This window comes from Anser anser, assembly GCF_964211835.1.
Source record: "Anser anser genome assembly, chromosome: 26".
In the NCBI taxonomy this organism is placed as follows: Eukaryota; Metazoa; Chordata; class Aves; order Anseriformes; family Anatidae; genus Anser; species Anser anser.
Genome location: NC_139747.1, coordinates 2,594,358 through 2,621,761, shown reverse-complemented (window position 1 = coordinate 2,621,761; position 27,404 = coordinate 2,594,358). Strand labels below are relative to the sequence as shown.

The window sequence follows — 27,404 nt, the reverse complement described above, 5'->3', positions numbered from 1 at the left end:
AGAGAGCTAAGAAACTCGGTGCACTGCTTTTATCCTGCCACTGCGGTAAGGCTTGCGCCTTCTGAAAACACGTAGAGCAATAAATTCCCAATTCTTACAGTCCTTAATAGCCTTTGCTAATAGTGTGAGCGAGGTGAGGCTGTGGTATGGGGCAGGTGCTGGCTGCTTTTACCTTGCAGACAGGTTGGTTTTGTGAGAGCTGCATTCAGAGGCACGAGCAGAGCTAAAACCTCAGCGGCACAGAACCGGAGGTAAATAGGAAATGGGAGGTGCAGGGGAGGAGGAAGCCTGGACCAGAACAGCGTCTGCCTGCTCTTCTGGATGGGAAGGGGCTGGAGGAATTCGTGGGTGCCACAGGGATTCGAGCACGTCGCAGGCTGGGTAAAAAGGAGGCACTTGGAGCTCTTGGGGAGAGGCTGCCCAAGTGAGGTGAGACTGGGAAAGGATCGGGAAGAGGCCAAGAGCCATCTGTGCACTCAAAACTGGATTGTGTTTATACGGAGGAGGGATGAACTCAATCCCTCTTCAATCTTTCCAGCCTGTAAACACCAGAATGTAAACACCTCTCTGAATGATTCAGACATATTTCAGAAACTGAGTCAGACTCGAGACCTCAAACTTATCCAGGAGGCAGCCAAATTAGACAGCTTCAAAGTCAACAGCTCAGCCGCTGCAGAACGTCCCTTCTTTCCTTGTTGCCTCACTCCATCACTGGGAGCTTCTGTTCAGTAGGCTTTCGATGTGGAAGCAGAACAAAAAATGGGAAAGATCCTAGCAGGGGCTCAAAAGTGATTAATTTCTGGCATGTCGTGATTTGTTTGTTTAGTTTTGGTTAGAGGGGAGGTGGTAGAAGGTGAAAAACCCAATCTCTAGAGGAAGGATTTCTTCCCTTCCATCTTTGACCCCTTTTTTTCTGTAAAAACGTGTGCAGAGTGGGGCTGCAATACTTGCGGCTGTAAGTTTTTATGCTCTGATTATTTTTACAGCTGGAAAGGAGACGAGCCGTGCCTTGTGCTTTTTATTTATTATTTATTTAACTCATAAGCATCAGGTTTTGAACTGGGGGCCGTGCAGTTGCCTCACCCCCAGGTCAGGCTGTGCAGACGGGCTCTGGTGCCTCAGGATTTGGGGACCAGCTCTGCTCCCAGCACCCGTGGCTGCACTCCTGTTCCCAACAATGTGCTTGCGTGTGGGTTTTTTTCCCCGATTCCAAGGCTGGGATCAAATTCAGCATGTTACATCAGCGTGACCACGTTTGTGCTCCCAGCCCTGGCCACGTGGAGCTCTGCTTGGGCACTTCCCACCTCCTTCCTGGCCCAAGGAATTGACTGCACTTAGGCACAGGTTGAATTTTTTTCTGAAGCAGCAGTTTGGCATAGGAGAGGACAAAGTTCCTGAGGTCAGCACCTCCCAGACCCTGCAGTGGTCTCGCTTTGCTGGTTGCAGGTTTACAGCACAGCTTCCGTGCTCTCTCCGAAGCGTTGCTGCGTTCGACAGCGACTTCGGATAGCGGCGCAGCCCCGGCTGAGTTGACACCAACGCTTCCCCGTTTAAAATGATGAAATGCATCGTGTGCGAAGCCAGCTGTCACCTTGTTTAGATCAGAGCGAAGCGAGTGCTGGGAGGGAGAAGCTGGTTCCATCTGTTGTTCGTTTTCTGCCAATAAATCTACATTCCGATTCCTTTTTAAAAATAAAAAAGGAAAAAAAAAAAAAAAGGAAAAAAAAGAAATAGCCAGGTTGCTAGCTTGGGTACATCCTGCTCTGTTTGCAGCCTGTTAGGGACAGGTGAAATAGTTCTTTTTTGGGTAAACAGGGCACTAGAAATGATAACCTGGTGCTGCCGGCTTTGATTTTTCCCACCTTATAAACCACTGCGATCCCACGAAGGCTGGGGCAAGGCTCTCCCCTGGCACAGCTTTAGCACTTGATGTATAAACAAATACCCGGGCTGGGAGCCAGGACGGAGGCTGCCCGAGCGCCGGTGCCACGTAGGAGCGTGCCGAGGGGAACGTCTCCTGCCCGGGGTTTCTCTCTCCCTCTCCTCCTGCAGCACCTTTCGGTTCCCAGCGCTTTGTGCATCGTCATTTATTTCCTCCCACGCTGCTGTGGGAGGAGAAATTCCTGCCCGAGGGATGAAGCAGCACAAAGTCCGGGCTATTCCCATCCACGTTGTCCTGCCCCCGGGACCATCGCTGCTGGGGGCACCGCAGAGCCCTTCAGAGGTGGTAATTAAAGGGGCGTCTGCTCGCCCTAACGATGGCTCTCCCTGTCTGTGTCTCGCAGGCACTACCACAGCATGGAGGTTTTTACCCACTACGATCTCCTGAACCTCAACGGGACCAAGGTAGCTGAAGGACACAAGGCCAGTTTCTGTCTGGAAGACACGGAGTGTGAAGCAGGTGTGTTTGCCATTGCCCCTCGTGCTTTCTGCTGTCCCCATACAGATGACGGGACTCAAAGATGCTAGGAAATTCCCTAGAAATTAGAATAGATAGAATAGATCCTAGGAAATAGATAGAATAGATCCTAGGAAATTCGAGCGTGGCTTGACAGGACCTGGAAACCAGTCCTGAGGATGTGTTAGTATGGAATAATGGTCTCTACAGGTTTAAGAGAATCCCAGCAGACCCCGTGTATGTCGAGGTTTCCAGACCTCAGCTTCTTATGTCTTTATTCTGAGCTGCTCTGGAAACCTCAGTGTGCGTGGTCTGACTCCCATAAAGCATGAAACTCCGAGACTTGCCCCTGGGTGATAACACAGGAAAGGTGGCAGCTCCTCCCAGGCATTTAACTAGTCCATGTATTTCAGTACAGGACTCTAAGCGAGGTAACGTTGCGTTGTCTCATCCAAAATCTCACGCCCGTAGCTTATCGCTGTCTATGGGAGCTGGAGAACAACCAGCCCTTCCTCTGACACGGTCTGTGAATCCAACGCTGCGTGGTTTTAACTCCTCTCCTCCTTTAGACGTGCAAAAACAGTACGAATGTGCCAATTTCGGTGAACAAGGGATCACAGTCGGGTGCTGGGACGTGTACCGACATGACATCGACTGCCAGTGGATCGATATTACTGATGTCCCGCCGGGCGACTACCTCTTCCAGGTACGGGGGGAAAAAGGGTTTGAGACACTGCCAGTGCCTTTATCTTATCCATTGGGGATGCCAGGAATGTAACTAACTGGTTAGTTTATACATCTACAATACTATGAACTACTGCTTATAGTGATTGTGTTCCCAGAATACCTAAAGAATTAGCTAACAGAACAGCAAAGTCTTACCAGATCCCATATTAAACCCAATTAAAAAGTCAGGGATGATAACCACAGCTTCGAGATAAGCCCTAATGAATCCAGGTGCAGCTAATATTCGATATCCTACGCAACCCACGTGCTACCACCACGTTGCATCCCACTGTTGTCTCGTACCAAGCCTCCGAGCTGTTTGTAAGCAACGCTCGCTTCGCTTGGGGAATTAAATCACGGTGTTTGCATGAGAAGTTGCGGCTGCCTACAGTCTGTTTTGTGCAAGTGGGGGGAATTCTTCGGCTCTAAAAACAGCCACTTAAACTGCAGAGGAGCGAAGGGAATTATTTTTGTCTCCCCTGCTATCGTGTGAAATGTAGAGAAGGTGTTTGAGGGTATATTTTGGTGCACGGGGGAAGGTGTGAGCTTGATCTGGGTTAAATCAAGCACTTTGTCTGCTTTGAAAAAGTGAGTTACTTTTTTTTCTAAAACAAATGAACAAAAAAATTATTCTGTAATGAAAAGTTGATTCTACCTTGAGTCCAGTCCCTCTTCAGGTAGCTTTATGCGGTGTTTCTCCATCGCTCCCAAGGTTGTCATCAACCCAAACTACGAAGTCGCCGAATCGGACTACTCGAACAACGTGATGAAATGCCGGAGCCGCTACGATGGGCAGCGCATCTGGATGTACAACTGCCACATAGGTGAGAGGAGCTGACTCCTCAGTGAGCCCTTTGTGTTCCCCCTGCCGTGTGCTTGCTTACATGCTCGGTAAGATGAGCTGTTGAGTCCAGGCTGGAGCCTGATACCACTGCCACGGTCTGCTGAGCTGAGCAGGGGAAGGGTTTGTTTCTTAGTGCTGTCTGTACTTATTACTGGGGCAGCAAGCACAACACGGGTCAAAGAGCTTTCTGACCAAGATCCAAGCGAAATCCCTCTTGCTCGGGCTCGGTGGAACAGCGATAGCAGATGTTACAGCTGCGCCTGTTCTGCAGGGGAAGGAGCATTTCTTGCTCCCCCCTAGAGGTTGTCAGGCAGAGGGAGTGCAATCCAAGAAGTTGTTCAGAGCGCTCGAGTAGGCCCCGGCAAATACCTACAAATTCTTTCCCGAGCTGAATTATTACCAGCCTGGGACTGACCTCTTAGGACCCCAAAGCTTCTCTTTTCTTGAAAAGGAAGGACGGTGATGTGTGAAACAGGGCAGTGAGAGCCATGCACTCGAGCCAGAAATGAAAATGCTCTGCTGTCACTTTGGTATGAGGGAGAACAGCTGCTTTTTTTTTTTTTTTTGAATGCGCATAAAACATCATTTAGGATTTTTAAGCCTTGGAAATATCAAAGCCAAACGAGCTTAAATTGGTTTTTGCTTCAACAGTCAATTGTCAGGTCCGTTTAAAAAGGGAATCAAGTTGCAGGGTAAGACAAACCCTTTTTAACACAGAAAGCAAATTAATAGCAACTGCCTGTCAACTGCCAAGTAAAGCCCACGGTGAAGACAATTTCCAGAGCTGGCTCAAGTTCTTGAAGGAATATTTTTCCTGATTTTTTTTTCCCTCATTAGTTTGTTGCTTTTCTGAAGAAAATACTCATCTTATGTGTCATACTACAGCCTGTGACCTAGTTCAGAAAAGCCAAACCCACTTCAGTTGGATGAACAGGCACTTAAGTGTCAGATGAGCTCTCCAGCTGAGCTTGAAAATATTTCTGCTTAAAAATAAATGCGTTTAGGCTTTTATTGTCTCTCAGCTAGCAAAAGTAAGGGCACGGCCCTGTTTAAGAACAGAGTAAACAGAACCCACTCACCATCAGCCTCGAGGAAAAGACCATTCTACAGGTCCTGCTAGTCATCATGTAAGTAACGTTGTTAAACAACCAAGGTTAGCAGTAAAATTGAGGATGGTTTGTAGTCTAGTCTCCCAACTATGTTAAAGATCAGACCCAGTACTCCTGGGGACTCCTGGTTGTTCCAATTAGGGCAATATTTAATTAATGCTTAAATTAATTAGCCCATGAAAACCCTCCTCTTCCAGTACCTGCTTTGAGCCCTTCAATTTTATAGCATCTTACATGGATTACGCAAAAAACCCGATGTGTTCTCTGCCTTGTGCTGGTTGCAAGCTTCCTTTGTTACCTCCTGCTTCACCCCGTGTTCTTTCTGTGAACCCCCCAGGTGGCTCCTTCAGTGACGAAACGGAACAGAAGTTTGATCACTTCAGCGGACTCACAAATAACAAGGTGTCCACCCGATAAAACAGCATTGCCTCCCACCCCACTATTTAAAGAAGCGAGGCTTCCTGCTTCGGTGATTTCCCTAACCACTGCACACACAACAAGAAAATCAAGCAAACAATCAAACTCTAAATTAGCAAGGTAAATTATTTCCTAAAGATGCCTTCCTTCCCAATTTAGGTGCTTGGACCACCATGTGTCTCTTGTAATTCCAATCCCTACGACTTGAGGTAGTTAGGAGCAGGCTTTTGAACTCTACTGGGCTCCCTATCTTCACCATCCCAACCTACTCCATCAAGACTTCTCCCTCCACTTTGCAGCGCCACCTTTATTCATAGACGTAGGTCCAGGCTGCAGCGAGCACAGTTTGCCTTTGTTTGGGTTCCAACAACCTAAATCTGTCTTTACCATTCGTTTTCTTGGTATTTTTAAGCTCTTTGACTCAAGCTTGAACGCACCGTTGATGCAAACGCCTCCGTTTGTGATGCTGCCTCTTGAACGCAGCTAATCCTCAGTACTCCCGTATGTTTACTCCATTTTAGCAAGGAAATGCGGGAAAGAAAGAAAAAAATGAAGCAGCTTTTTTCTGAGCAGAACAGTCTAAAGCATAATTTAATACTGCAGTGAAACTCTTGTGTTCAACAATCAACTCCCAGCACAATCTCTTAAAAGGAGCAGCTAATGCAGAACTGTTTTCTACAAGTGCATCAGAGCTCCACGAAGCTACACCGCCACTGAAACACCTCGAAGACTTGGCAGATCTCCTGATGATGAGTCCACTGGATTGTGAATTTCCATTACACAGTAAGCTATTCACCCCATCGATTCTACGTACACCTAAATAGTACCTTTTAAGCTGGATATTCACTCCATCTCTTCTTCAAAAGATGAATTTAGTTAAGGCATTTTTATCATCGCTGTACGTTACAGAGGTAATTTCATGGCTTTTCATCATCGGGGATCTGGACCTATGCTGTCACAGACCGCCTGTGTAAGTTGTCTTTAAAAGGATTTTTACACTTGGTAAATTCATAATGGTGCTAAGAGTGTTCCTCTGTTTGTTTGAGGACACGTTGCTACAGCTTTTCAGACACAGCTACTTGAATAAAAATGTTTTACCCAGAAAAAATGTTTTTTTTTTCCCTAAATCCTATTTGTGTATTTCTACTCCAGGAAAGTTTAGGGCCTTGTTCACAATTCCTAGTACTGCAGGTTTTTTTTATTCCTCTGTGTTTGTACAGAAGACTTCTACAAGCAGCTAAAATTAACTGAATAATCGTAACTGACCATTTTGGTCCACGGGGGGGTTGAAAACATCTGTATCTGTCTTGTGCTCTCCACAGCCTACCTCACAGGGATGTTGTGAGGCTTAAAGTATGCAGAAGTCTTTTGCTAATGCCTGTCAGAATATTTCTGTCATTTATCCAGTGACCCAGATGGTGACATCTAGCAAAGGTTTTTAGCCTACTGTAAGTTGGAAAGCTCCACTTTGTTCTCAAGATCCAGGACTGTGTAGCTAAAGCAGAGTCTGAGCTGTGTTGGATGCTCTATTGCTGCTGCTGCTGCCACAACAAGGTGTCTCACAGTATCCCCCAACACCAGGCTCTGTGCAAATCAAGCAACTGTCAAGTTCTGGTTTTCTTTTCCTAATCAGCAGATAACAACTTTGCTTGCTAACAGTGCAACAAAGCAAGTTAGGCTCTTCTAAACAATGTAAGTAAGAAAAAAAAACACCCGAAACTCACTTGCATTCAATGCTTGTCAGTATTGTGGGATATTTTAACAATAACATTACAACAAAGTAAACATTGAACAGATTTTTTTTGACTCCTGCAGATGCTCTGCTCTGTTACAGCTGAATTTTGGCCAACAAGATACAATTCGCTCACTCTGGTGCACTAAAAATTAATAAGGTAGGCTTTTCTGTTAGCAGCCTTACTTTTTCTGCAAGTGCCCCCAGTGAGTGACAGATGCTTTGAAACAGAGCAGGGCAGGATGTGAAGAGCTAACTGCAAACCCCATTGGGCCTGGCTCTTGAGCTCAACATCTCATTAAGAGTAAACTTTTTCCCTTCCCAACTTCATAAAGAAAAAACCGGTGCTAAATCCATAAGAGAACATCCCTGTGGTAACTCACTGTTCTGCATGCAGTTTAATATCACAGCTGTGCTCATCTACACATCTTTTTTTTTAGCTGAGATGGTTTATTCCTCCTGGTCCAAGCTTTCCGGCAGGAGCCCTTCGGTGCCTGAGACGCACTGCTGCTGCTTGTGCTTCAGTCCCAAAGCCCGGGTCACCAGCCTCCTCGCCACAGCCGTGTCAGTTTGGGGTCTCTCTTTTGCAGCCTGAAGGAGTTCTAGGTAAAAAGGGGTGAAAAGGATTCAGTTGGAGCTTGTTCAGTCTCGTGGCTACACTGTAGGACTGTGAGACAGAAGGGCTGATTTCTATTTTCTTAGATCCTTTACAGAATTAGCCCAGGAGTATGAGCAAATCATCGTACCCCTGCAGAGTATTTTGCCTTTTCTTTTAGAAAGATGTGCCGCCAGATTTTGTACTTAAGATTTTTCAGGTAAGATGCAATAACGCCAATTCAAAAGATATTTAGATATGATGAAACTCCAGGCCACTTCTGCAGTGGTAGAGAGATTTGTTCCCCATTAGCTTTCGGGAACAGCTTCATAACTCCTGGCAAAATTCAGCCAGTCCCATCTCTGAGAACAAAATGAAGGCACACGGTCTGACCAACTTATCCACAGAGAGAAAAGTCTGATCGCAATTGCAACTAATCAAAGACAACAACCTAAATCCTCAGAAAGCAGCAATGGAAAAATATCTGCATTTTTTTTTTAAATAGCTAAATGTATCAGATGCTTTTGGAAAGCCCTTTGGCCAGGAGTGACCAAGAACCTCCAGTTTCTGGTAAACATCTGGCTTGCTACAGTTTCATCTTACAAGAAAGCAATATACCAAAACTTTACCAAGTCCAAAATAGTCTGCATTTGGCAATTATCTAATCATTTATCAGCAAGTGTTTGCAAATTTATTATCCAGTTAGCAATGTGGGCTTTGCTTGCTTTTTCAGAGTTTTTATTAATAAAGGCAGCCCATCAGCAGCTTGAAGAAAAAGGGTCAGGCTCAGAGCATCCACAGCTTGGAAAATAAAACTGCCGATCTTTTCTCAAAAAAAGCTCTTTAAAAAAAAAAAAGAGACACTGTCAGCTAATTAAGAAAATTTGGAAGAAATTGCTATTGAAACTGAATACAAAGTTCCCCAGAAGGAGTTTATAACCTGATTCAGAAGCGTGCCAATAGGCTACAGCAAAGAGAATCAGGCAGCGAGTGTGAATGAAAACAGATGAAGTGGAGAGTGTGAAAGCAAATCCAATTCTTTGACATTTCATTCAAATCTAGCAGTCTTAAAAACTACAAAATCTAGCAGTCTTAAAAACTCAGGAACTACTAACTGTGACAGTGTCCCTTTAAATCATTCATACTGAAATCTGTTTCAACTGCAATGTACTGGAGCACTAACAGTATAGTTGTATGTTCAGCAAAGTCTCTACTGCTACAAGATTCATGGCATTTCTTTACTGTGGCAAGTATAACTGATTACAATATGATTTTAAAAGGCAATAAAACAAATAAAACAATGTTAATGGCTAAGCTTAACAATTTTTTCTTCACCTGATACCGAATAAAATTATGCCAACCACAAAAACGTTAATTGCTATCAGTTTTGTCTATTTATTGTCTTTAACTGTGCAGAGTAAGAGGGCAGAAAAACTTACTGGGCAAGCCTATGGCATTTGACATGTTCACTTTCACCTGTGCCTCCATTCATGCCTGCTGCAGTTATTTTGGCTGTCAGAGCAAAAACCAGCATTACTGACGCAGTAAGTTTTAACACACCAGTGATAACAGGTTGGATGAAAATAGTGCAAGAATGCAGCAGCGGGCTGTTACTGAAAACTCTACGCAACAGCTCGCTGTCCTGCCATTGCCAATAAAGCTATTAAAAAAAATTAAAAAGGAATACTGGTACTTAATAGGTATTTCCCCATTTAACTTGTCATCATGACACCACCCAGGATACAGAAGACAGGCAAAGCATGAAGCAGAAGTTAAAAATAGATCGTCTTACTTGGTCGCTGAAGTGCCTTAATTTTAGACTGCCTTGTTGCGTGGATCAGTGGTCGGATCTTTAAAGAAGGATAACGCCGCCCCAGGGCTTGAGATGCTTAAAAGAACAAAGATTAAAAGAACAAAGATTGCTCAACTTAGCAGGCTGAATTCCGGTGGCTTTAATCATAAAGTAAAAATCAATACATGTTGTAACAACACTGAGTAAGTTGGGCTTCACCAGCTAGTGAGTTATCTCAAGATAACTCACTAAAACAGCTGAATTGAGTCTGGTCACCTCAGGCTTACATCGCACGTTCCTTGCACAGGAAGAGTTCCAAGAAAATAAAAGCAAATTTTAAAGACACCTCTGATTACTAGACTAAATCCCAAGACGAGAGCACGAATGTTCAGACTACATATGCTGCTGGATGGAAACGTCTCTTGGGATGGGCGTGACCTGAGCTTGGAGCTTTTGCACCCCAAAAGAGTCACTTTGCCAGGAGGCTTGGTAGCTGACCTCATGTCATTGTACTCACAGGGTCCCCAAGAGGACACGAGCACACATGCAAGAATTTCGTCTAGCTTTGGCAGAAAAACTGAGGTGGCAAAACAGTAATTTCTAGCAATGCCCCATACAAAAGGTGCCCTGCTTATTACCCAAGCCAATTAAAAACCTGCTGATCTTGCCAAGCAGAGTTTCCACACAGCACACAGTGATGCCAAGGATCGCAAGGATTAAAAGCGTTTCAAGTTTGAGGTGTGCAGGAAGAAAGACATGACGAACCATCACTACTTCTAGCCCTAGCTTAGCCCAAGCATGTGAAGCAACGCTGCAAACTGCTGTGTCAGGGCAGGACCTGGTGCAAGAGCAGTGAAAGCCCAGCGGCTCTGCAGGATCCTCAGCTGCAGCCAGGAGTGAGGGCTCCCTTACCTGCAGACAGGCTGGAGAAGATTCCCAGGGCGTGCGTATCGTCGACCCACTGAATTTTGAAACCACTCTCGCTAAAATGAAAAGACAATAGAAGAATATTCACTAATAGGAAAAAAAAAAAAAAGCCATGGTAAAACTCATCAGCCTCCTCGAATTACAAAGAGTACTTAAGTATTTTCATCCATAGCCAGCTGGTGCTTGTCAAAGCAGTATCTTCATTTTACAAGAGGGGAAAGGAAGGAACAGAAGAAAATTAAACGTGTCCCTGTCAAGGCCAGAGTCAGCTGCCCCCAAAAATGCTCTTCTTCCACCTAAAGAAGCTCTTGGCCAAAAATCAACCTCCATTTCAGGGAGTGTCTTGCAACACATAAATATTGCCATTTGCACAATGCTTTGCAAACACTACCTGATTGCTCAGTCACTTACAAGGAACAGCGAGTGATTTATAAAAGTGGTTTACAAAGCTCAGGATCAAGAGACCAAAGCAAAAAAAAAATCTAATAACGTGTCAGCGGAAAATGTGAGTTGAGGAGCAGGGACTTCAAAGACGTTTCCCGCAGCACGGGAAATACAAATACAATTGACTGCTCAAATTAGATCTGTCAATTTTCAGCTCAGTTTCACTGTCAGAGCAAGTGGAAAAAAAAATATTAGAGAAGACACGCACAATAGACAGCAGCTTATTTAGAACGTAAATAACGCTTTTCAATTTAGAGGGATGCGTGGAGGTGAAGCACTCGCAGCTAACCCATCAGGTGTATCAGGAGGGAAGGTGGCAGCAGGAGGCAGACAGGGAGATGTTCCTGCACACACCACGCCTGAGCTCCCTGGCAGAAGCAACACCAATTCCGAGCTGCACCGAGCACCATTTGCCACTAACACAGGGCTGTACTTTGCCCCAATCCTGCTGCTAATCCAGTGTCACCCTCTCAGGCACAATGCTGTTTGTTCCCTATATTGACATAATAAATCTTATCTCCAGCAGCAGGATTGGGCCCTTTTTTTTTTTTTTTTTTCCAAACACTTACGTAAGCATGCAACTTCAACTCAGGCACTGGGATGCAACAGCAAAGAGGCTCCTACAAAGCACGTGAAGACTCCTTGCTGAAGCTGGAGCAGAAGGAATAAGCCTGCACGTAGGCAACAATGTGCCTGACAGGGCCCCGAAGAACCAGCCGTGTTTTAAATCATGCATAAACCACAGAAAAATGTCCTTTAAAGCACAGAGAGCGTAAGACGTGGCAGCACGAAGGCAAAACTAAAATTCAGCGTAGCATCATCAGACTCTGTTGTGCATTCAAGTCTGAGTAGTGCTCACCTTACACCCCTCAGATGGGTACTTACTGGAAATCTGCAAACACTTCTAGGAGGTGCTCCGTTTTCAGCGATGGGGAGAAGTCGTAGATTTCAGTTACGTGTCCAAAATCCCCCTCGTTGAGCTGTGCATCTCCATAGCTGGAATAATCAAACCTGATCTTCTCGATGCTTATGTCCTTCACGGTTAAATGGCCCACAATCTGGGAATAAAAATACATAAATAAAGAGAAATAAAGTAGTTTTTAAAAGCTGCTTTTCTAAAAAAAACTCCCTAAGTGTAGGAACAGGCACAGATAACTGATCCTGTGAAAGCACATTATGGAAAACAAAGATCAGACCAGCATGGGACAAAGCTGCTCCTGCTACTACCACTCCTGCACCGCCTCAAGAAAGCAATTTGGTTCCCAATTTGGGCTAACCACTTCCCTGTGTTATGGGGAGAAGGTGGGAAATTATCACAACAAAGACATGAAAGACCGAGAGGCTTGTGGTGAAAGCAGGGAGGACTGCACAACCACCAGGGCAGCTGTGGCCGCTCCACCACCTTTTGCACATCGCCTTCGGTGCTTCTCAGCTCTGCCCTGGCTTAGTCTTGGTCGCCCAGCCAGAAACACCCAAATGGTTCAAATGTGGGTGATACGCTGCAAAAAAACTGGACTGAGAGCTCATTTCCAAGAGCAGTAGGGTATCCACCAGACAAGATTTCATTTCAAAGAGCGACCCTGCAGGGTCCTGCCTCGGTCCCTCCAAAAATCACAGAATGGTTGGGGTTGGAAGGGACCTTAAAGATCACCTAATTCCACCCCAAAGGCCACGCTCCTGCTGACAGCTTCCACAAACACCTGCGAAGCCCCAGCACAAGCACCGGCCTCCCGCGTGCCGACGTCCTCCCGGAGGGACAACTCCTGAGCCGCCCTCCTTTCCTCAAAATAATTCCCCGGGGCAAACGCTACCTCCTGCAGGAGCTCCGCGGTACAGTCGTCCTCGAGGCTGCTCTCCTGCCCCGGGGTGGCCGTGCTTTCCTCTTTATCACCTGCAGGCAGCCGCAGCTCACGCCACAGCGCATCGGCCAAGCCCGAACGCTCCTTGTCGTGCTCTGGCACCTCCACCCAGCGCTTCTGGCCCTCGTGGCCCGATGGCTCGGCACCACCGATGGCCTCAGGTGCGGCCAGGGGCTCATCCTGGGCTCCAAGGGGGGGCTGGTGCTGGCCGTGCTCCCCCTGAGCACCACCGGGGCACTCCTGAGGCTCAGAGGAACTTTTGCCCAGCTCCGACACGCCGGCACTCGCAAAGTCCCTGCCCTGTTCTTCCAGTGGTGGCACGTTTCCACCGCTCTCCAGGCTCTTGGCATCAGCGCAGCTCTTATCTTGGTTGTTCAGCACCAGCGACGTCGCACCAGGCCCTGCTGCAGGCAGGTCTGTGCAGCACTCAGCGCCGCGGCTCTCCGACAGGGAGGAGTTTGTGCTGCACTCCACTACTCCGGCACCCTGGCTCTTTTGGTCTGGAGCGTGGCACACGGTCTTGCTACCTTCTGGTACGACAGCGCTGTCACGGCTCTGCTCTTGCTCCTCTGCTTCAGCTAGGTTTTCGGTGTGTATGGAAGGAAGGGAATCGGAACAGTCTTTATCCTGACTTTCCTGCCCAGAGAAATTACTATTTTCTAACACGGGGACATCCGTACAGCACGGAGGATGGTCATCGTTTGCATCGTCGTTACTTTTTCCTGTAACACACTCTTCTTGTTGCTTGTCAAGGGCCAAAGAGACACCACTGGTTGCTGCGCTGGACTCGGGGCCACCTTCAGACTTACCCAGCTCATCCTGGGCGTCCCTGACTGCAGCTTCAGGGCAGATCTCCCCTTCTCGTGCCGCATCCGCGCCCGACTCGGCGCCAGCCACCACCGGGCTCTCGTGCTCCCCCCATTCTGCCTTCTTGCGCATCGCCTTGGGGACGTACAGGGCTTTATCCGGCTTCTTTCGGGGCGGCCTTTTAATCCTGCCAGACCCCACGCAGGCTCGAGACGTGTCACCGTGCCCGTCCCCACCGTGCCGCAGCCTGGCACCCCCCCGGCCGCCGCGGCCCCAGGGCTGGGGGGGTCGGTGAGGTCTCGGTGCGTTGGCGCTGGGGTTTTGGTCGCCAGTTTCACCGGGCAGCCTAGGAGCAAGAGAAGGGCGAGGCGTGAGCAGGGAGCAGAGGAGCCCGAGTAAAAAGAGAGAAAGGAGGGAAATGATCGGATCTGCACATAAGTCGGCAGACAGGGAAAAAAGAGCTTCCACTTCCCTAGTGACCAGAAGATGCTATTAATAACAGACACCCTCCTCTTTGCTGAGAAGCACCACGCAAGCTTCAGGCTTCTAAGCTGAAATAAAAACCTCACGGCCAGAGAAAGCTGTCACATCCACCGCCCAGTACCTTATGGCTGAGTGGCAGATGACCGTCCTCCTCCTCCATCCTTCTCCAACCGAAAAGCTGCTCAACAAATCCACGTTTTCCACGGTCCTGTGGATCAGGTACCGGAGGCGACTGGACAGAGGGGGGAACAGGAGCACCCTGGAAAGAGAGAGGGGTCGGGGGCGTCAGCAACTTGCAGGAAGGACAAGGACAGGGATGCAGCAAGAATTTATTGACTTTATTGTAATTTATTTTACAATTGCACTCTCTGACAAACATTTAAAAGTTATAAAACAAATATTTAAGGTCATTACAAGCCGGTGGGAGAGCTGAACTAAGAATTCCCTCCCCTGCTCCTGCCTGAAACCCTTTTTTTTGGGACATCTCAAGGGTTTCACAGGTCACCGGCTCAGGAACGAGACCCAGTTTAAAGCCAGCCTGGCCGAAGAAAAATGACGCAGCAAGCACAAGGCGACAAGGTTGCTGCCGGGGGGAGGATCCGCTGCACAGGAAACCCTCAGCAGAGCGGGGAACTGAAATATTTGATTACAAAGCTATTAATTATAACTCCGCCAGGCTGACTACGGTGAGCCCAGCCAGACCGTGGCTGGTCTAAAAGCCACCAGTGTCCAAAATCATTCTGCTCGAAGGTGCCTTAAGGGCAAAGCAGGCACAGCAGAAACCTCGAGCTGGCCCTCGTCCCGTGGGGAAGCCCCGAGCTCTGCGTCCAGGCAGATCTTGCAGCTCCCAAAGGCTGCCACGCAAACCCAGCTGCTGCTTTCACACCCCGGAGGACTGATTCAAAACAGAAAGGTCTCGCAGCAAGCGATTGCTTCCGGAGCAGAGCGTGCCACCACCTGAGGACGCGCACGGCAGTGGGTCGCCCCCCGCAAGCGCCCCTACCTGTGGTGCTGCCCCTGGAGCATGAATTGCTCCAGCTCCTCCGCGATCCTGCCCACGAAGTCATCCTCGTTGGGCGAGAGGAAAACGCCATCCATGCAGCGCAGCGCCAGGGTGGCAGCGGATGGGAGGTCTGGGGAAGGAGGGGGACACATGGGGACGGCCGGAGGCGTCCAGCACCCCCTGCACGCCTGACCTGCCTGCAGCTCCGTGCACCCCGACCCTTCTGTCCGCACCCCCAACAGCACGTGCAGCTGTGCACCCTGCTGCACCCACTGCCATTTCTGCGCACCCCCATACTGTGTGCACCCCACCACACCCCAAACCTTCCCTTTGCACCCCCAGCACCCCACTGCACCCCAGACTGCCCCTCCGCACCCCCAGCACCCCAAACCTTCCCTCCGCACCCCCAGCACCCCAAACCTTCCCTCCGCATCCCCAGCACCCCAAACCTTCCCTGTGCACCCCCAGCACCCCACTCCACCCAACCCCTTCCCTCCACACCCCCGGCACCCCACTGCACCCCAAACATTCCCTCCACACCCCCAGCACCCAGCTACACCCCAAACTTTCCCTCCACACCCCCAGCACCCAGCTACACCCCAAACCTTCCCTCCACACCCCCTGCACCCCATCCCTTCCCTCCACACCCCCAGCACCCCACTACACCCCAAACCTTCCCTCCACACCCCCAGCACCCCACTACACCCCAAACCTTCCCTCCACACCCCCAGCACCCCACTACACCCCAAACCTTCCCTCCACACCCCCAGCACCCCACTACACCCCAAACTGCCCCTCCACACCCCCGGCACCCCGCTGCTCCCCAAACCTTCCCTGCACACCCCCAGCACCCAGCTACACCCCATCCCTTCTCTCCACACCCCCAGGACCCCACTGCACCCCAAACTGCCCCTCCACACCCCCTGCACCCCATCCCTTCCCTCCACACCCCCAGCACCCCACTACACCCCAAACCTTCCCTCCAGACCCCCAGCACCCAGTTACTCCCCAAACTTTCCCTCCACACCCCCAGCACCCCACTACACCCCAAACCTTCCCTCCACACCCCCAGCACCCCACTACACTCCAAACTGCCCCTCCACACCCCCGGCACCCCACTACTCCCCAAACCTTCCCTCCACACCCCCAGCACCCAGTTACTCCCCAAACCTTCCCTCCACACCCCCAGCACCCCACCGAACCCCATCCCTTCCCTCCACACCCCCAGCACCCCAAACCTTCCCTGCACACCCCCAGCACCCCGCTACTCCCCCAACCCTTCCCTCTGCACTCCCAGCACCCCAAACCTTCCCCGCACACCCCCGGCCCCCCCCAGCACCCCCTTCCCTTCACCCCCCAGCACCCCCATTCCCTCCCCACGCCCCTTTATCCCCTCACACAGCCCACGGGGCCTCCCCGGGCCCCCCGGCCGGGCCGCCCCGCGCCTCCCCTACCGCCAGGCCCGGCCGAGCGCCGCTTCCCGGTGCGGCGCCTGCGCCCGGCCCCGGCCCCGGCTCCTCCCGCCGGGCAGCGCCGCCCCCGGCCCCCGGCAGGCGGCGGGAGCGGGGCGGGGGCTCCGTGAGGGGAAGGGGAGCACACGGAACCCCTTTAGGGCCCTCAGGGGGTCCAGGGGTGGAGGGTCCCGCACCTGGGAGGGGAAACCGTGGAATATCATGGAATTGTGGAATATCCCCAGGTGGGAGGGAGCCACAAGGGTCACTGAGTCCAACGCCTGGTTCCACACAGTTTTACCCCAAAATTCAGACCATATGGCTAAGAGCACAGACCAAACGCTTCTTAAACTCCCACAGGCTTGGTGCCTTGACTACATCCCTGGGGAGCCAGTTCCAGCGCACGACAACCCTCTCAGTGAGGAACCTCTTCTTGATATCCAGCCTGAACGTCCCCTGTCACAGCTCCATGCCTTTCCCTCGGGTCCTGTCACTGTCCCCCGGGTCCTGTCACTGTCCCCAGAGAGAAAAGATCAGCGCCTACCCCTCATGAGGAAGCTGCAGGCCGCCATGAGGCCTCCCCTCAGCCTCCTGTTTTCTAGGCTGAACAAACCAAGCCACCTCAGCTGCTCCTTGCACGTCTTCCCCTCTAGGCCCTTCACCATCTTTGTAGCCCTAAGCCCAAACCCTGGCTCTGCGTATGGACTAGGGGATGAGAGGCCGGAGAGCAACCCCACAGAGAGGGACCTGGGGCTTCTGGCTGATAGCAAGCTGAATATGAGCCAGCAGTGTGCCCTGGCAGCCAGGAGGGCCAACCGTATCCTGGTCGTTAGTGATATGCTCAAAGAAACTGATGACCCTCATTTCTTTTGGGGGGAGCAGTAAAGAGCCACACCAGGGCTCCTTTACATACTCCACACCCCGTAACAGGCTTGAGCATGAGCCCAAGGCAGCACAGCTCGCAGAGAGAAGGGGAGAGAAGTCCAGCCTCGCCGTCACAAAACCCTCCTCTCAGGGTTAATGTCTCCTCCTCTCCCCCTCAGCTGATTGCCCAGAATTACCATATAGATTGGCAATGCCGGGCCTGTGATTGCACAAGAGCTTCTGCCAGGCTCCTTCAAACATCCTGAGCCCCTCATCCTGCCTCTCACCTGCAGCCTGCTCTGGCCTCTGCCTGATGAGAGGAGCAGCTGACGTTTGGAAGCAAAGCCAGGCAAGGCAGCAACATACACCAGCATCTTCCCGTTCCTCATCCCTGCACTATCATCCCCTTCTCTGCTAAGTCCATTCCCCCTAAACCTGAAAAAAATCATTCTGAGGGCAGCAGCCCCCCTGCCCCACGCTATCCACCCAGACAGGCTCCTGCAGCCCCCCTAGGAAAGGAGCAGCAGGCACCGCCACTGCATGGCTCCTGCAGCAACCGCAGCCACCACCTGCACGCTTAATTCCTGCCTGCCCCAGGCCTGCGTAATAAAATGTGCTTGATTTTGTGACTGCACAGAGCAGGACAGTGCCCTTTTCCCAGCCTCAGAGCATCCTTTCTAGTCCAGGCAGATGCAAGCAGGGCGGCACGATTCCCAGCCTGGGTTTGAGAGGTGAAAGCCAGCCTGGGATGCCGAGCCCTGGACGCAGGGTGAGGTTTCCCCTTGCACCCCTCTGGCATTTACCCCCGAGCAGAGATGGACCACAGACCTTTCTCCCCAAGCACACGCTGACCCATCTGCCCTGCACTTGCCTGAGTTCTCGGAGAAGGCTGCCAGCTGCTGTGCCTTCTCTCTCAGGTGCAGCCTCCAATTTCCATTTAAATTGAGGTTTTTACATTCCTTCCCCCTTAGTCCCAATGTGCCAAGGTTTACTGAGTGGCTTTGGACACTTGAATTGCACCTGATGGGACCTGGACACCTCTCCCTGGTTAATGATGTCTTCTTTCACATAACTGGGCACCGAACAAGATAATGTTGGGGTCCTGGTACCTCCACAGCAGCTGCTGCCGCAGCAAATTGGGGCATTCAGAGTACTGAAGTCATCAGTTTGTTACTTTATTCCACAATCCAGCTTGCATTAGACTAGAGCACCTATCTATTCATTTTACTCCTACCTAGACTGTTCAGCAATGACAGCCAAGCTCATCCTGGCAGCCCCAAAAGCACCCATTTCACAACCTGTCTGCAGGGCGAGCCAGCTCTGCGGCTCTCATCTCACCCATGGCAAAACCGGAGCTCCAAAAACCCAAATGACTTACCTGGGATTACAGGGCAGGACGGGAGCAGTGCTTACAACAGCACGCAGATGTCCTGACCCGCAGTTCCTGCTCCAGGACCAGCCCCAGGTCGGAATTCATTTCACTCACCTCTGAAATACAGCCAGGGATGTAGCAGCAGGCTGCACGACCTCAGGATGGAAGGAGGAGGATGCTTCCCAGCAGAACTGTGAGGCAAAATTCAGAGAAGCAGAAAGCAATCAGCGGAAAACCAAACAGGTCTGGGCCTTCCAAGGACTGTCGGAGACGCTAAATATGAAGCACTTCCCACCTCACCTGAAAGGGCTGTGTTCCAGGCCAGCAGATGACGTGAGAGCAAGCAAGGTGATGACACACTGGGAATAATTCAGGCTAGCGGTCTGGCTTCCTTCTCTGAGAATGAGCCTTAGCTCACGTTGCCTTCATCCCCTTCTGCCTTGGTGCCTCCCTTCCCCGTGTCACTGGACCGCGGTGCTTTTCCCCTCTTTTTCCCCTCGATCTGCAGCATCTCCTCTTTCCTCACTCCTGTCCCCCACAGCACTGCACTTCGCTCCTGGTGCTAGCAAACCTCGGGAGCTGGGAAACGGCACCGCAAGGCACAGCCCTGGCGGTGCGCAGCAATGAAAGGCTGAGCGATTGCAGAGGAAGAAGAGTTTCTGGAACAGGAGATGCCCGTTTGCCCTCACCCAGACTACACATTTTGTCAGGTGCGAGGCAGCACCGAAACCTGTGTTATCCCAGCTGACCTGAGACCCTGCACGAGCCGGGTTTCCTAAGGCTGTGGTGGAGGTGTCAGAGGATGAGAAGCGTCTGCTCTCTGCCACACCTCCATAGCAGCAAAATAAAGAAACCCCTTCCGAAGCAAAGTTAAACAAGGCACGTTTTGGCCAGACAAACAAAGCCCGAGTCACACACCTTTTTGGAGCTGTTACCCATTTCCCCGACGTGCAGAGGCCTGTTCCGCAGCCTGTAAGCTTTTGGTTTAGCTCAGTGTCACCACCTTGGATCTTCTGGTGCAGACGCCAGGAAGGAAACAGCCCTGGCACGTAGCAGGTCCAGCCAGAGGGAGCTGGGGCACTGCACCCTTGGTAGGAGAGAGCCCCAGCCGGCTGGAGCCGGGGATTGAGAGGTGGAGAGGAACAAAGGATCTCCTGCAGCCCTCCCCAGCTCCACACAAGTTAAAAGCAGGCAGTAACCTTACAAAAAACAAGACCCACCTCTATCAGAGGTGCACGTCACCATCTCCGTTGTGTTTCTTCTGCAGGTTTACCCTGCAGCTCATCGTAGATACCAGTGGTATATTGAAACACTAGGTTTTCTCCAATCTCTTTATATAGAGTCATGGATTAAGGCCCAGCACCTTGCTACAAGATGAGTATTACTAAATTGTTCCAAAGCAGGGAGACCACGACGGTACCTTCACTGCCTGGGTATTATATATAGTCCCAAGTAAAGCACAGCACACATGCTACAACTCAGCTTTTAGTGGAAAAATCACTGTATGTACTGCAGTAATGTCCACATGAAATCATTCACGCTGGGCCTCCTATAAAATGCTAGGCAGCAATCCTCGCCTGAGAACAATTCCTTCTGTAAGTTAGGCTGTCCTGTCCTCTCAGAGCTGAAAAGCCCCGAGACTGTCTCAGGTTTAACAACTACCTCTGCTGCTGTGCGGGGAGCCGTCTATAAATGAAGTTGAGGCTTATCAGCGCTTCCACAGAAAAATCCAAGCATCGACCTTGGAAGTACGGCAAGCTCTGCTCCCCTCCCACGCCGACTATGCTGAAACTTGACTATAATTGGGCTCTATTTAATAATTACCGTTACTCTATAATTATCACTTGCTGATTTTTCTCTTTGTTAATGTTTGCTGGGAGGGGGGTGTGGGGGGAGGCTCTTCTGCTGTGCCAGGGAGCTAAAGATGTCTCGGATTCGAGGCGACACGGATGTGCTGCTCGCTGCCGCAGTGTTTAAGCAAGCACCGATCAAAACACGTTTCCGAAGTCACTCGTGTCACAGTCGACAGTGAAATGCTGGGGCTGTTCGCTTGCCATTTCTACCCCGAGCAAGCCAGACACAAGCTCCGATGTGCACAGGAGAGGCTAATTAAAGAGTACAGGTGAGCAAGGAGTGCTTCTGAAGAAGCCATTATTATTGAAATGAGACAGCAAGGGAGGCAGCGCAGGAAGGATCCTTAATGAAATGGGGGAGGAAGGGAATTAAGAGGGAGAACAAAGTAAAAGGGGGAAGAAGCAGACTGTGAAAAGGAGGGGGGCATGGCCGATGGAAGGTGTGGTACAGGCGCTGAAACCAAAACTGCAGCGTTCTTGCTCCAGATTTATCCTCTTGAGGCTGAAGGGCTCAGACACCCTAAGTTACCAAAGGCACTCAGCAAATGACCCAGTGTCCCGGGGCTAAAACCTGCTCCTTGTTCATCCCAGACTGCCCTCAGCTGTGCACATCCTAGCTGAGAGAGGCTGGCCCTGCTTCAGGGGCCAGAGCAGACCTTCAGCAGGCAGAATCCTTTGCTAATGAGCAAATGCCCTGCAGTATGCTCCAAACAAGCTGCTGCCAAGCACAGCCCCAGGGCTCCAGGAAAGGTGGCTGCTCGCTTGTCTGGCCTGCGGGATAACCTGCCTGAACAACAGAGAGGCAGTCAGAGGGGAGCCTAATCATCTCCCAGACAAACTTATCCCCACAAGGCCACTACCACCTTCCTGTGCAGCCCCCCCGAAAAGTGTTTTCCCCCGCCCATGCGGCTCAGCGCTGTTCCACCAAGCACAAGGCAGCACTATGGAGCACTGAATTTAGCCTGTGCCCATGGAGCAGCCTTGGGCTGATGGCTTTTTGGACACAGGCAGTGGCAAAACCAACCCCTCTCCCAAGCACAGCTGGGATTTTAATTCGTGGACTGAGGAGGAGAGGCTCAGCAGACCACATCAGCCTCTGCTTCGTCAGCTGAAGTCACAACACAAGTGGAATTCAAGCCCTTGCATTTTTGTCTTTTGCAGAAAGCATTTTCCCGTGGGTCAGTTGGAAAGCGCAGCCACCCAGATTTCTCCTGGCCACCCGGGCTGAATCTGAAACTGCGAGTTACAAAAATAAATAAATAAATAAATAAATAAATAAATATATGAACCCCTTAAGCCATCTGGAAAATCACTCTGGCTATTCCCCACTTTTTAATGCAAACTCCTGCCCAGTATCCATGTTATCCTCAAATTCCTCATAAAATAGGCAATAGCTGTTCCATCTGAGACCATGCTTCACCTGAGACCCTGTTCCACCTGAGACCATTGCACCACCCTGCTCCCAACCCTGTCTCAGTCCATTGCATTGCCGGTGAAAGGTGTAATCTTCTCCAGCGAGACGCCCGTTTCATACTCCACGTGTACCACTGCAGGTAAGGCATCCACAGGGCTGTGAGAGGAGACCTGAGCGACCTTGTCGCAGGACACCTCGTTGTTTTCCACCTGCGGGGCAGCATGGGGGAGAAGCTGTGGGTAGCTAAGGGTCACCGCTTCCCTCTGGTAGGTGGTGTCGTGGTGGTAGGAGACCAGCTCGTTGCTGAAGTTCACTGTCTCCACCGTGTTGCTGGGGCAAAGGTAGCCACAGCCCAAGATGGTTGCAAAGGCTCTCCGAAAGTCCGCGTTGAAGGCATAGATGATGGGATTGAGGGAAGAGTTGGCCCAGCCGAACCAGACAAAGATGCTGAAGACGGTCTCACTGACGCAAGGCAGCTCTCCTGGCTCGTGGAGGTCGAGATCACAAAAGGGCACCATGCAGTTGAGCACAAAAAAAGGCAGCCAGCAGAAGACAAAGACACCCACGATGACGGAGAGGGTCTTGAGGACCTTGGTCTCCTTCTTGAAGGAGTTCTTCAGGGAGGCTTCGTGAGGGCAGTCGCTGCTGCGGCAGCTTTGGGCATGTTCCACCGCTCTCTCCAGGGAGGAGATCCTGCGGATCTGCCGCCGGGCAATGCGGAAGATGCGGGTGTACGTCACAATCATGATGGCAACGGGGATGTAGAAGCTAACGAGAGAAGATGAGACGGCGTAAATCCTGCTGAGGCTGGAATCACAGTTCTCCTCCACGGTGATGTTTAAATCTTGCTCCTGCTGCCTGAGGAGCTCACGGTCCTTGTGCCACTTCAGCTGCACCGGGATGAAGGAAATCAAGAGGGAGAGCAGCCAAGCCACCGCGATCATGACGAAAGCCACGCGCTGCGTCATTCTCCTCTCGTAACGGAAGGGGCTGGAGATGGCCCAGTAGCGGTCCACGCTGATGATGCACAAATGGAGGATGGAGGCTGTGGAACACATGATATCGAAGGCCACCCAAACATCACAGAAAGCCCCGAAGGGCCAGAACCCCGCCACCTCGGTGGCGGCCTTCCAAGGCATCACCAGGACAGCCACGAAGAGGTCAGACACAGCCAAGGAGATAACAAAGAAGTTGGTGACCTTCGAGCGCAAGTGTCTGAATCTGATGACAGCCACGCACACCAGGGTGTTACCCAGGAGCGTGGAGAGGATGAGAAGGAAAAGCAAGGCAGCTGTCACCCCGCGGAACGACAATGTGGAGTTGCCTTCCCCTGCCCAGCTCTTCCTACTCCTGGTGTCGTTGATCACAGCCTGCCTTTCCGTGGAGGAATAAAAACCATCCATGGGTCTCCTGTTGTTCCTGTCCTTTGAGGGATTTCACAGCTGTTCAAGTCCCCATCAGCATCCCAAATGCTGTTTCTCCTGCTCCGCTGACGGCTCAGAAGCACCAAGTGCAATCCTCCCAGCTCTCACACCCGGCCAGGCGACCCAGCACAAGGAAAAGCACTTGAAGCTCTCACTCTTTTCCAAGTCTCCTGCTGACAGCACGGCATTTAGCTTTTAATCTTGCCTCCCACCCCACTTTCCTTCCTTTGCAGCCCGCCGTTCACAAAGAGCTGGCACTCACCTCTGGCGTTTGAGCAAGCTGGGAGGGCTTTGCTGCAAAGCCCTTCTCCCTCTCCTCTCTCAGAAGCTCTCCATCTGGTGATGATCTGTTGCCTGCTGCAGAATCCCAGTCAATCCCTTCTGTACTGGCCAGGCTGGGACTCGCTGCCAGACACAAGAGGGAGTTGGGCTCTCGCTGCTCTTGCGGACGGATGTTCTCTGCTATAAAACAGGCTGCTCTGCTCTCTGCTCTTCCCTCTCCTTCTGATTGCCTCTGGATTCCACACAGGTGAGATCTGGCTCTGCCCACACAGCGGGTCCCCTGCTCACCAGGTCAGCCCTCTGCAAGCTAAGAACACGGCGTTGGGATCCCTCAGCAGGCAGGGTAAGCTGTTCTTTTACCCCTAATTCCCAAGCAAACATTCAAGTGGGATTTGAGGGTCTTCACTGCAAATCAGGATGGAAATTTACGTGCAAGAATCTCTTGGCATGATCTCTGAATAAAAGACACCTAAATTCGCTGCAGAGACACGGTCACAGCTCAGGTGTATGACCCTAAATCAGTTACTCCCCCCTGCCCCGAGCTGCCCAGCTGCAAGTGATGCAAAACTGGCATCTACTTTCCACTGAAAAATTCCTTCAAGTCCTCAGGAGAAAAAGAAAACAACAAATAAAACAGAACAAAACAAAATGCCTGTATAAACCTATTTTTTTTCCCTCTGAAAGTATCAGACAAAGCAGTTTTCAGACAGTCTTCTGGTAGAGGTTCCTTATAGGATCAAAGAGGGTACTGAACATCACTTTTTTTTACATCCTGAATAAATTAGAAGTTTTACGTCCTGACTAAATGAGAATACTTTCAGAAAAAATGATACAAGGTAGCTTCTCCTTCAAGTTCAGCATTCTTTCTTTAAATTTAATTCCTAAATAGTCCCCCGTTAGCTATCACTTCAACAATCAACTGTCAGCTGAAAACATTAACCTGAAAATCACGATGCCTTTCCAGCGCAGCAGCTAACCCTGTCAGCAAATAGTGGTCATCCCCAAGAGGTCTGCTCGCCAGCGTTGAGGGGAGAAATGTCGTGGTATTCCGACCTACTCATAAATAATTTAGTCTTGGAAGCAAGCAGACCCCATCCCTCACTTTATAACTAAAACCGCTCTAACCTACAGGGCTCCCCTGATAAAGAAACCTCAGAAAACTCCTTCAGGAGGCAAGTTTCCTCGAGAGCCAGCTCTGGAACAGCTGCTTAAATGGGGCCTGCTTTTGAGAAACGCTTTGCTAGTAAGCTGGCCGAGACACAAAAGGGCAGCAAAAGCTCTCCAAATCAAACTGAAATAAAACAACCGAGGCAGCTCAGCGTTCGTTCATTCATTGCATCGATAGTTGTGTGTATCACAAGGACCTCTGCCATCGCCCGTCAGATACGCCACTTGAGAAGAAAGCAGCAGCCAATCTACCCAGCTTCAGCTCAGCCGCACCGAGATTTAATTAACTCGACCCCGTAACCCAGGCTTTGCATAATCCCTGGCAGAGCAGGAACTGCCCAAGAACAACTTTGAAACAAGAGCGCAATTCTTCTCTGGAAGATGCCGCGCCGAGAAGCTTGCTCCTAAAGTAAACAGCACGCTTGCTCTGTGACAGGTTAAAGAAACTCGCTGCCTACATGTCACAGCATTTACTTCTGAAAGCTTTGTTTAATTAAGCCCCATTAGTTCCACCGTCTTCCAGCAGGCTCCTGCCAAGTGCCTATGCCAAGAAGAGCGGCTAGATGGCACCAAGAGCCGGCTCGCGGCTCAGCCTCCCTCGGGTCTTTTGCGTCAGGCCAGCTCCCTGCCTCCTGTCCAGAATTCCATCGGAGGAAAAGGAGAGCCATCTGATTGCCCAGACACCGCAGGGCTCTGGCTTGGTCCCTGTCAGACTTAACCCACGCATGCAGATGCACCGCCACCTGCGCCCCAAAGGGCATTTATTTTTCTCGCGTTCCCTACACAGGACACGAAGGTTTTGGATATCCAGGCTCCGAGACGCAGACAGCGGGATGCTTTCACTGCTCCCGAAGGCAGCGATGGCAGGGGATCCGTCGTACAGCGTTCGGTCACAGCAGAGGTTGGACTGGGAGCTCACGGCTCACTTGGGTCACACACGCTAAGCCAGACGGCATTCCAGGAAACTATTCCTTGAGATACAAGGAAGGCTTCCTCCTCCTCCTCCTCAGGAGCTGGAAACCATTTAAAGAAAGTGCAAGTTGTGTGCAAGGGTGAGATTCTGAAACAGGCATTCAAAGCTGAGCTGGCAAGGGGAAGAAGGGATGGGAAGGGATCCAAAGCATTACCCAATTTCCGCGCATCTCAGAATATACCTACGGGGGAAAGGACTGTTAACTCTTCTGTCAGAGGCAAACAAAACACAGGCAGTTAGTCTTGTTCACAGATCACCTCCTCCCGCCTGCTAGATGCAATCTTCTCTACAAGGAAAACTGTTCTGCTGCTCTATGTTCTTAAACAGCGGCTACATTTCCTCGCATAAGCAGCTGCTTTTTTTTTTTTCTGAGAATCAAGTTAAGCACTATTTTATACAGCACTCCAGGATGATAAGATTCCAGCTCAGTGGCAATTCAGCTTTAGGATTTTATATTTAATTTCCTCACCCAGCAAGAAGTTGCCCTCTATTTCCCTCCCCTGCCGTCTCACCAAAATCTATTTCAAATTCTCTATTCAGCCATCTTGATTACATCCCCCACTTTGCATCAAAGGGAGAAAATTACAAGCCACTTCAAATAAAGCAGCAGCTGCTCGGGTGTTAACTCTTCAACGCCTCTTCTCAGAATTACAGGAGGCTGCTTATGCCTCCAGGAGTCTCCGCACTTTCCTTCCCAAGGTACAAGTTTTGATAAGAGAGATCCGAGCCTTCCCAGAGCTGCGCTGTAGGCAGCATACGATAAGCACAGGAGCGAGAAACTTCCTTCCTGCCTCCCCCTGCAAGAAATACGTGCGGCCCTCCAGGGTCGAGCATGCCAGCTCGGGGCAGACCTCTTGCCAGAGTAAACAGGCTCGACTGCCTGCGAATTCAAAGTTTATTTCACGTCTTAGTATCAGAGGGAAGTAGGAAAAATTTGTTCTGAGTAGTGCCTGCGTGCCAGGTGACTCCATTTAGCTTCACTGTCTTTAGACAAAAGGAAAAAAATAGCGTCGACGTGCTCAACTGTGCTGCTTAATTATGATCTGAACAAGGAGTTGGACAAACAACATCCCCTTCACACAAAAACAAGGGGGCAACCAGAACTGACTCAGCAGTTTCTTACGTGGCCACAGCAAGGCAGCTTATGCAAAGGGATGTGCTCTGCGCATCCTGAAACCGGTCTCCTTGGTGAGATGCACCATAATGAAGAAGTGGAATGATGAAACAAGCTGAAGCAAAGAAGCAAACCTTCCCAAAATTACTCTCCTAAGATCGAGGCCGTGTAACCCAAAGCCTGGCATAGGCTATTTGGTAAGAACAAACTCCTTTGTTGGACATTTAACTGTTTTAAAGCATATACGGGGGGTTCAGGGAAGTCAACGTCTTGTACAGGAATTATTCAGTTTGGGTTTTGACACAGAAACCCAGGAGCCCGTCCTTTTTCTTTCAGCAGACAACCTTTATGGAC

General features: G+C 50.4%; 3 protein-coding genes across 9 annotated transcripts in view; 1 reads left to right on the top strand and 2 right to left on the bottom strand.

Moving 5' to 3' along the window:
* The window catches only part of LOXL2 (lysyl oxidase like 2), a 53,600-nt gene extending 44,404 nt beyond the window's left edge, over positions 1 to 9,196 (top strand). For all 3 annotated transcript variants that reach the window (XM_083811633.1, XM_083811632.1, XM_083811634.1), the window contains 4 exons: positions 2,286 to 2,401; positions 2,968 to 3,104; positions 3,837 to 3,948; positions 5,415 to 9,196. In XM_083811633.1, coding sequence (XP_083667759.1) covers positions 2,286 to 2,401; positions 2,968 to 3,104; positions 3,837 to 3,948; positions 5,415 to 5,494 — 445 coding nt within the window. In that variant the 3' untranslated portion in view covers positions 5,495 to 9,196. The remainder of the gene's footprint in view (positions 1 to 2,285; positions 2,402 to 2,967; positions 3,105 to 3,836; positions 3,949 to 5,414) is intronic.
* On the bottom strand, positions 7,219 to 19,005 carry R3HCC1 (R3H domain and coiled-coil containing 1). Of its 5 annotated transcripts, none has more exons than XM_083811660.1 (9): positions 16,591 to 16,725; positions 15,137 to 15,266; positions 14,255 to 14,392; positions 12,796 to 13,996; positions 11,870 to 12,042; positions 10,526 to 10,596; positions 9,614 to 9,709; positions 9,261 to 9,333; positions 7,219 to 7,828 (listed from the first exon to the last, which is right to left on the bottom strand). In XM_083811660.1, the coding sequence occupies exons 2-9, from the start codon at positions 15,229 to 15,231 to the stop codon at positions 7,792 to 7,794; spliced, it is 1,884 nt and encodes a 627-aa protein (XP_083667786.1). In that variant the 5' UTR covers positions 15,232 to 15,266; positions 16,591 to 16,725; the 3' UTR covers positions 7,219 to 7,791. The 5 variants fall into 5 exon arrangements, with proteins under 5 accessions (XP_083667786.1, XP_083667787.1, XP_083667785.1 ...); XM_083811661.1 differs by having other exon boundaries at positions 16,535 to 16,633; XM_083811659.1 differs by lacking the exons at positions 9,261 to 9,333; positions 16,591 to 16,725 and adding an exon at positions 18,938 to 19,005.
* Positions 19,006 to 20,168: 1,163 nt separating this feature from the next.
* LOC310886715 (D(1) dopamine receptor-like) lies at positions 20,169 to 27,315 on the bottom strand. The gene is made up of 2 exons (XM_083811681.1): positions 23,777 to 27,315; positions 20,169 to 23,684 (listed from the first exon to the last, which is right to left on the bottom strand). The coding sequence occupies exon 2, from the start codon at positions 23,491 to 23,493 to the stop codon at positions 22,150 to 22,152; it is 1,344 nt and encodes a 447-aa protein (XP_083667807.1). The 5' UTR covers positions 23,494 to 23,684; positions 23,777 to 27,315; the 3' UTR covers positions 20,169 to 22,149.
* Between the last annotated feature and the right edge of the window lie 89 nt (positions 27,316 to 27,404).

What these genes read in the sequence shown, in the direction of transcription:
- R3HCC1 (XM_083811659.1), bottom strand. Translation starts at nt 15,231, where the DNA reads ATGGATGGCGTTTTCCTCTCGCCCAACGAGGATGACTTCGTGGGCAGG. An exon ending in CTTCTCCAGCCTGTCTGCAG is followed by an intron (nt 9,710 to 10,525) that starts GTAAGGGAGCCC and finishes TGTTCTTTTAAG; the next exon opens with CATCTCAAGCCCTGGGGCGG. An exon ending in TAAGGCACTTCAGCGACCAA is followed by an intron (nt 7,829 to 9,613) that starts GTAAGACGATCT and finishes CTTTTTACCTAG; the next exon opens with AACTCCTTCAGGCTGCAAAA.
- LOC310886715 (XM_083811681.1), bottom strand. Translation starts at nt 23,493, where the DNA reads ATGGATGGTTTTTATTCCTCCACGGAAAGGCAGGCTGTGATCAACGAC.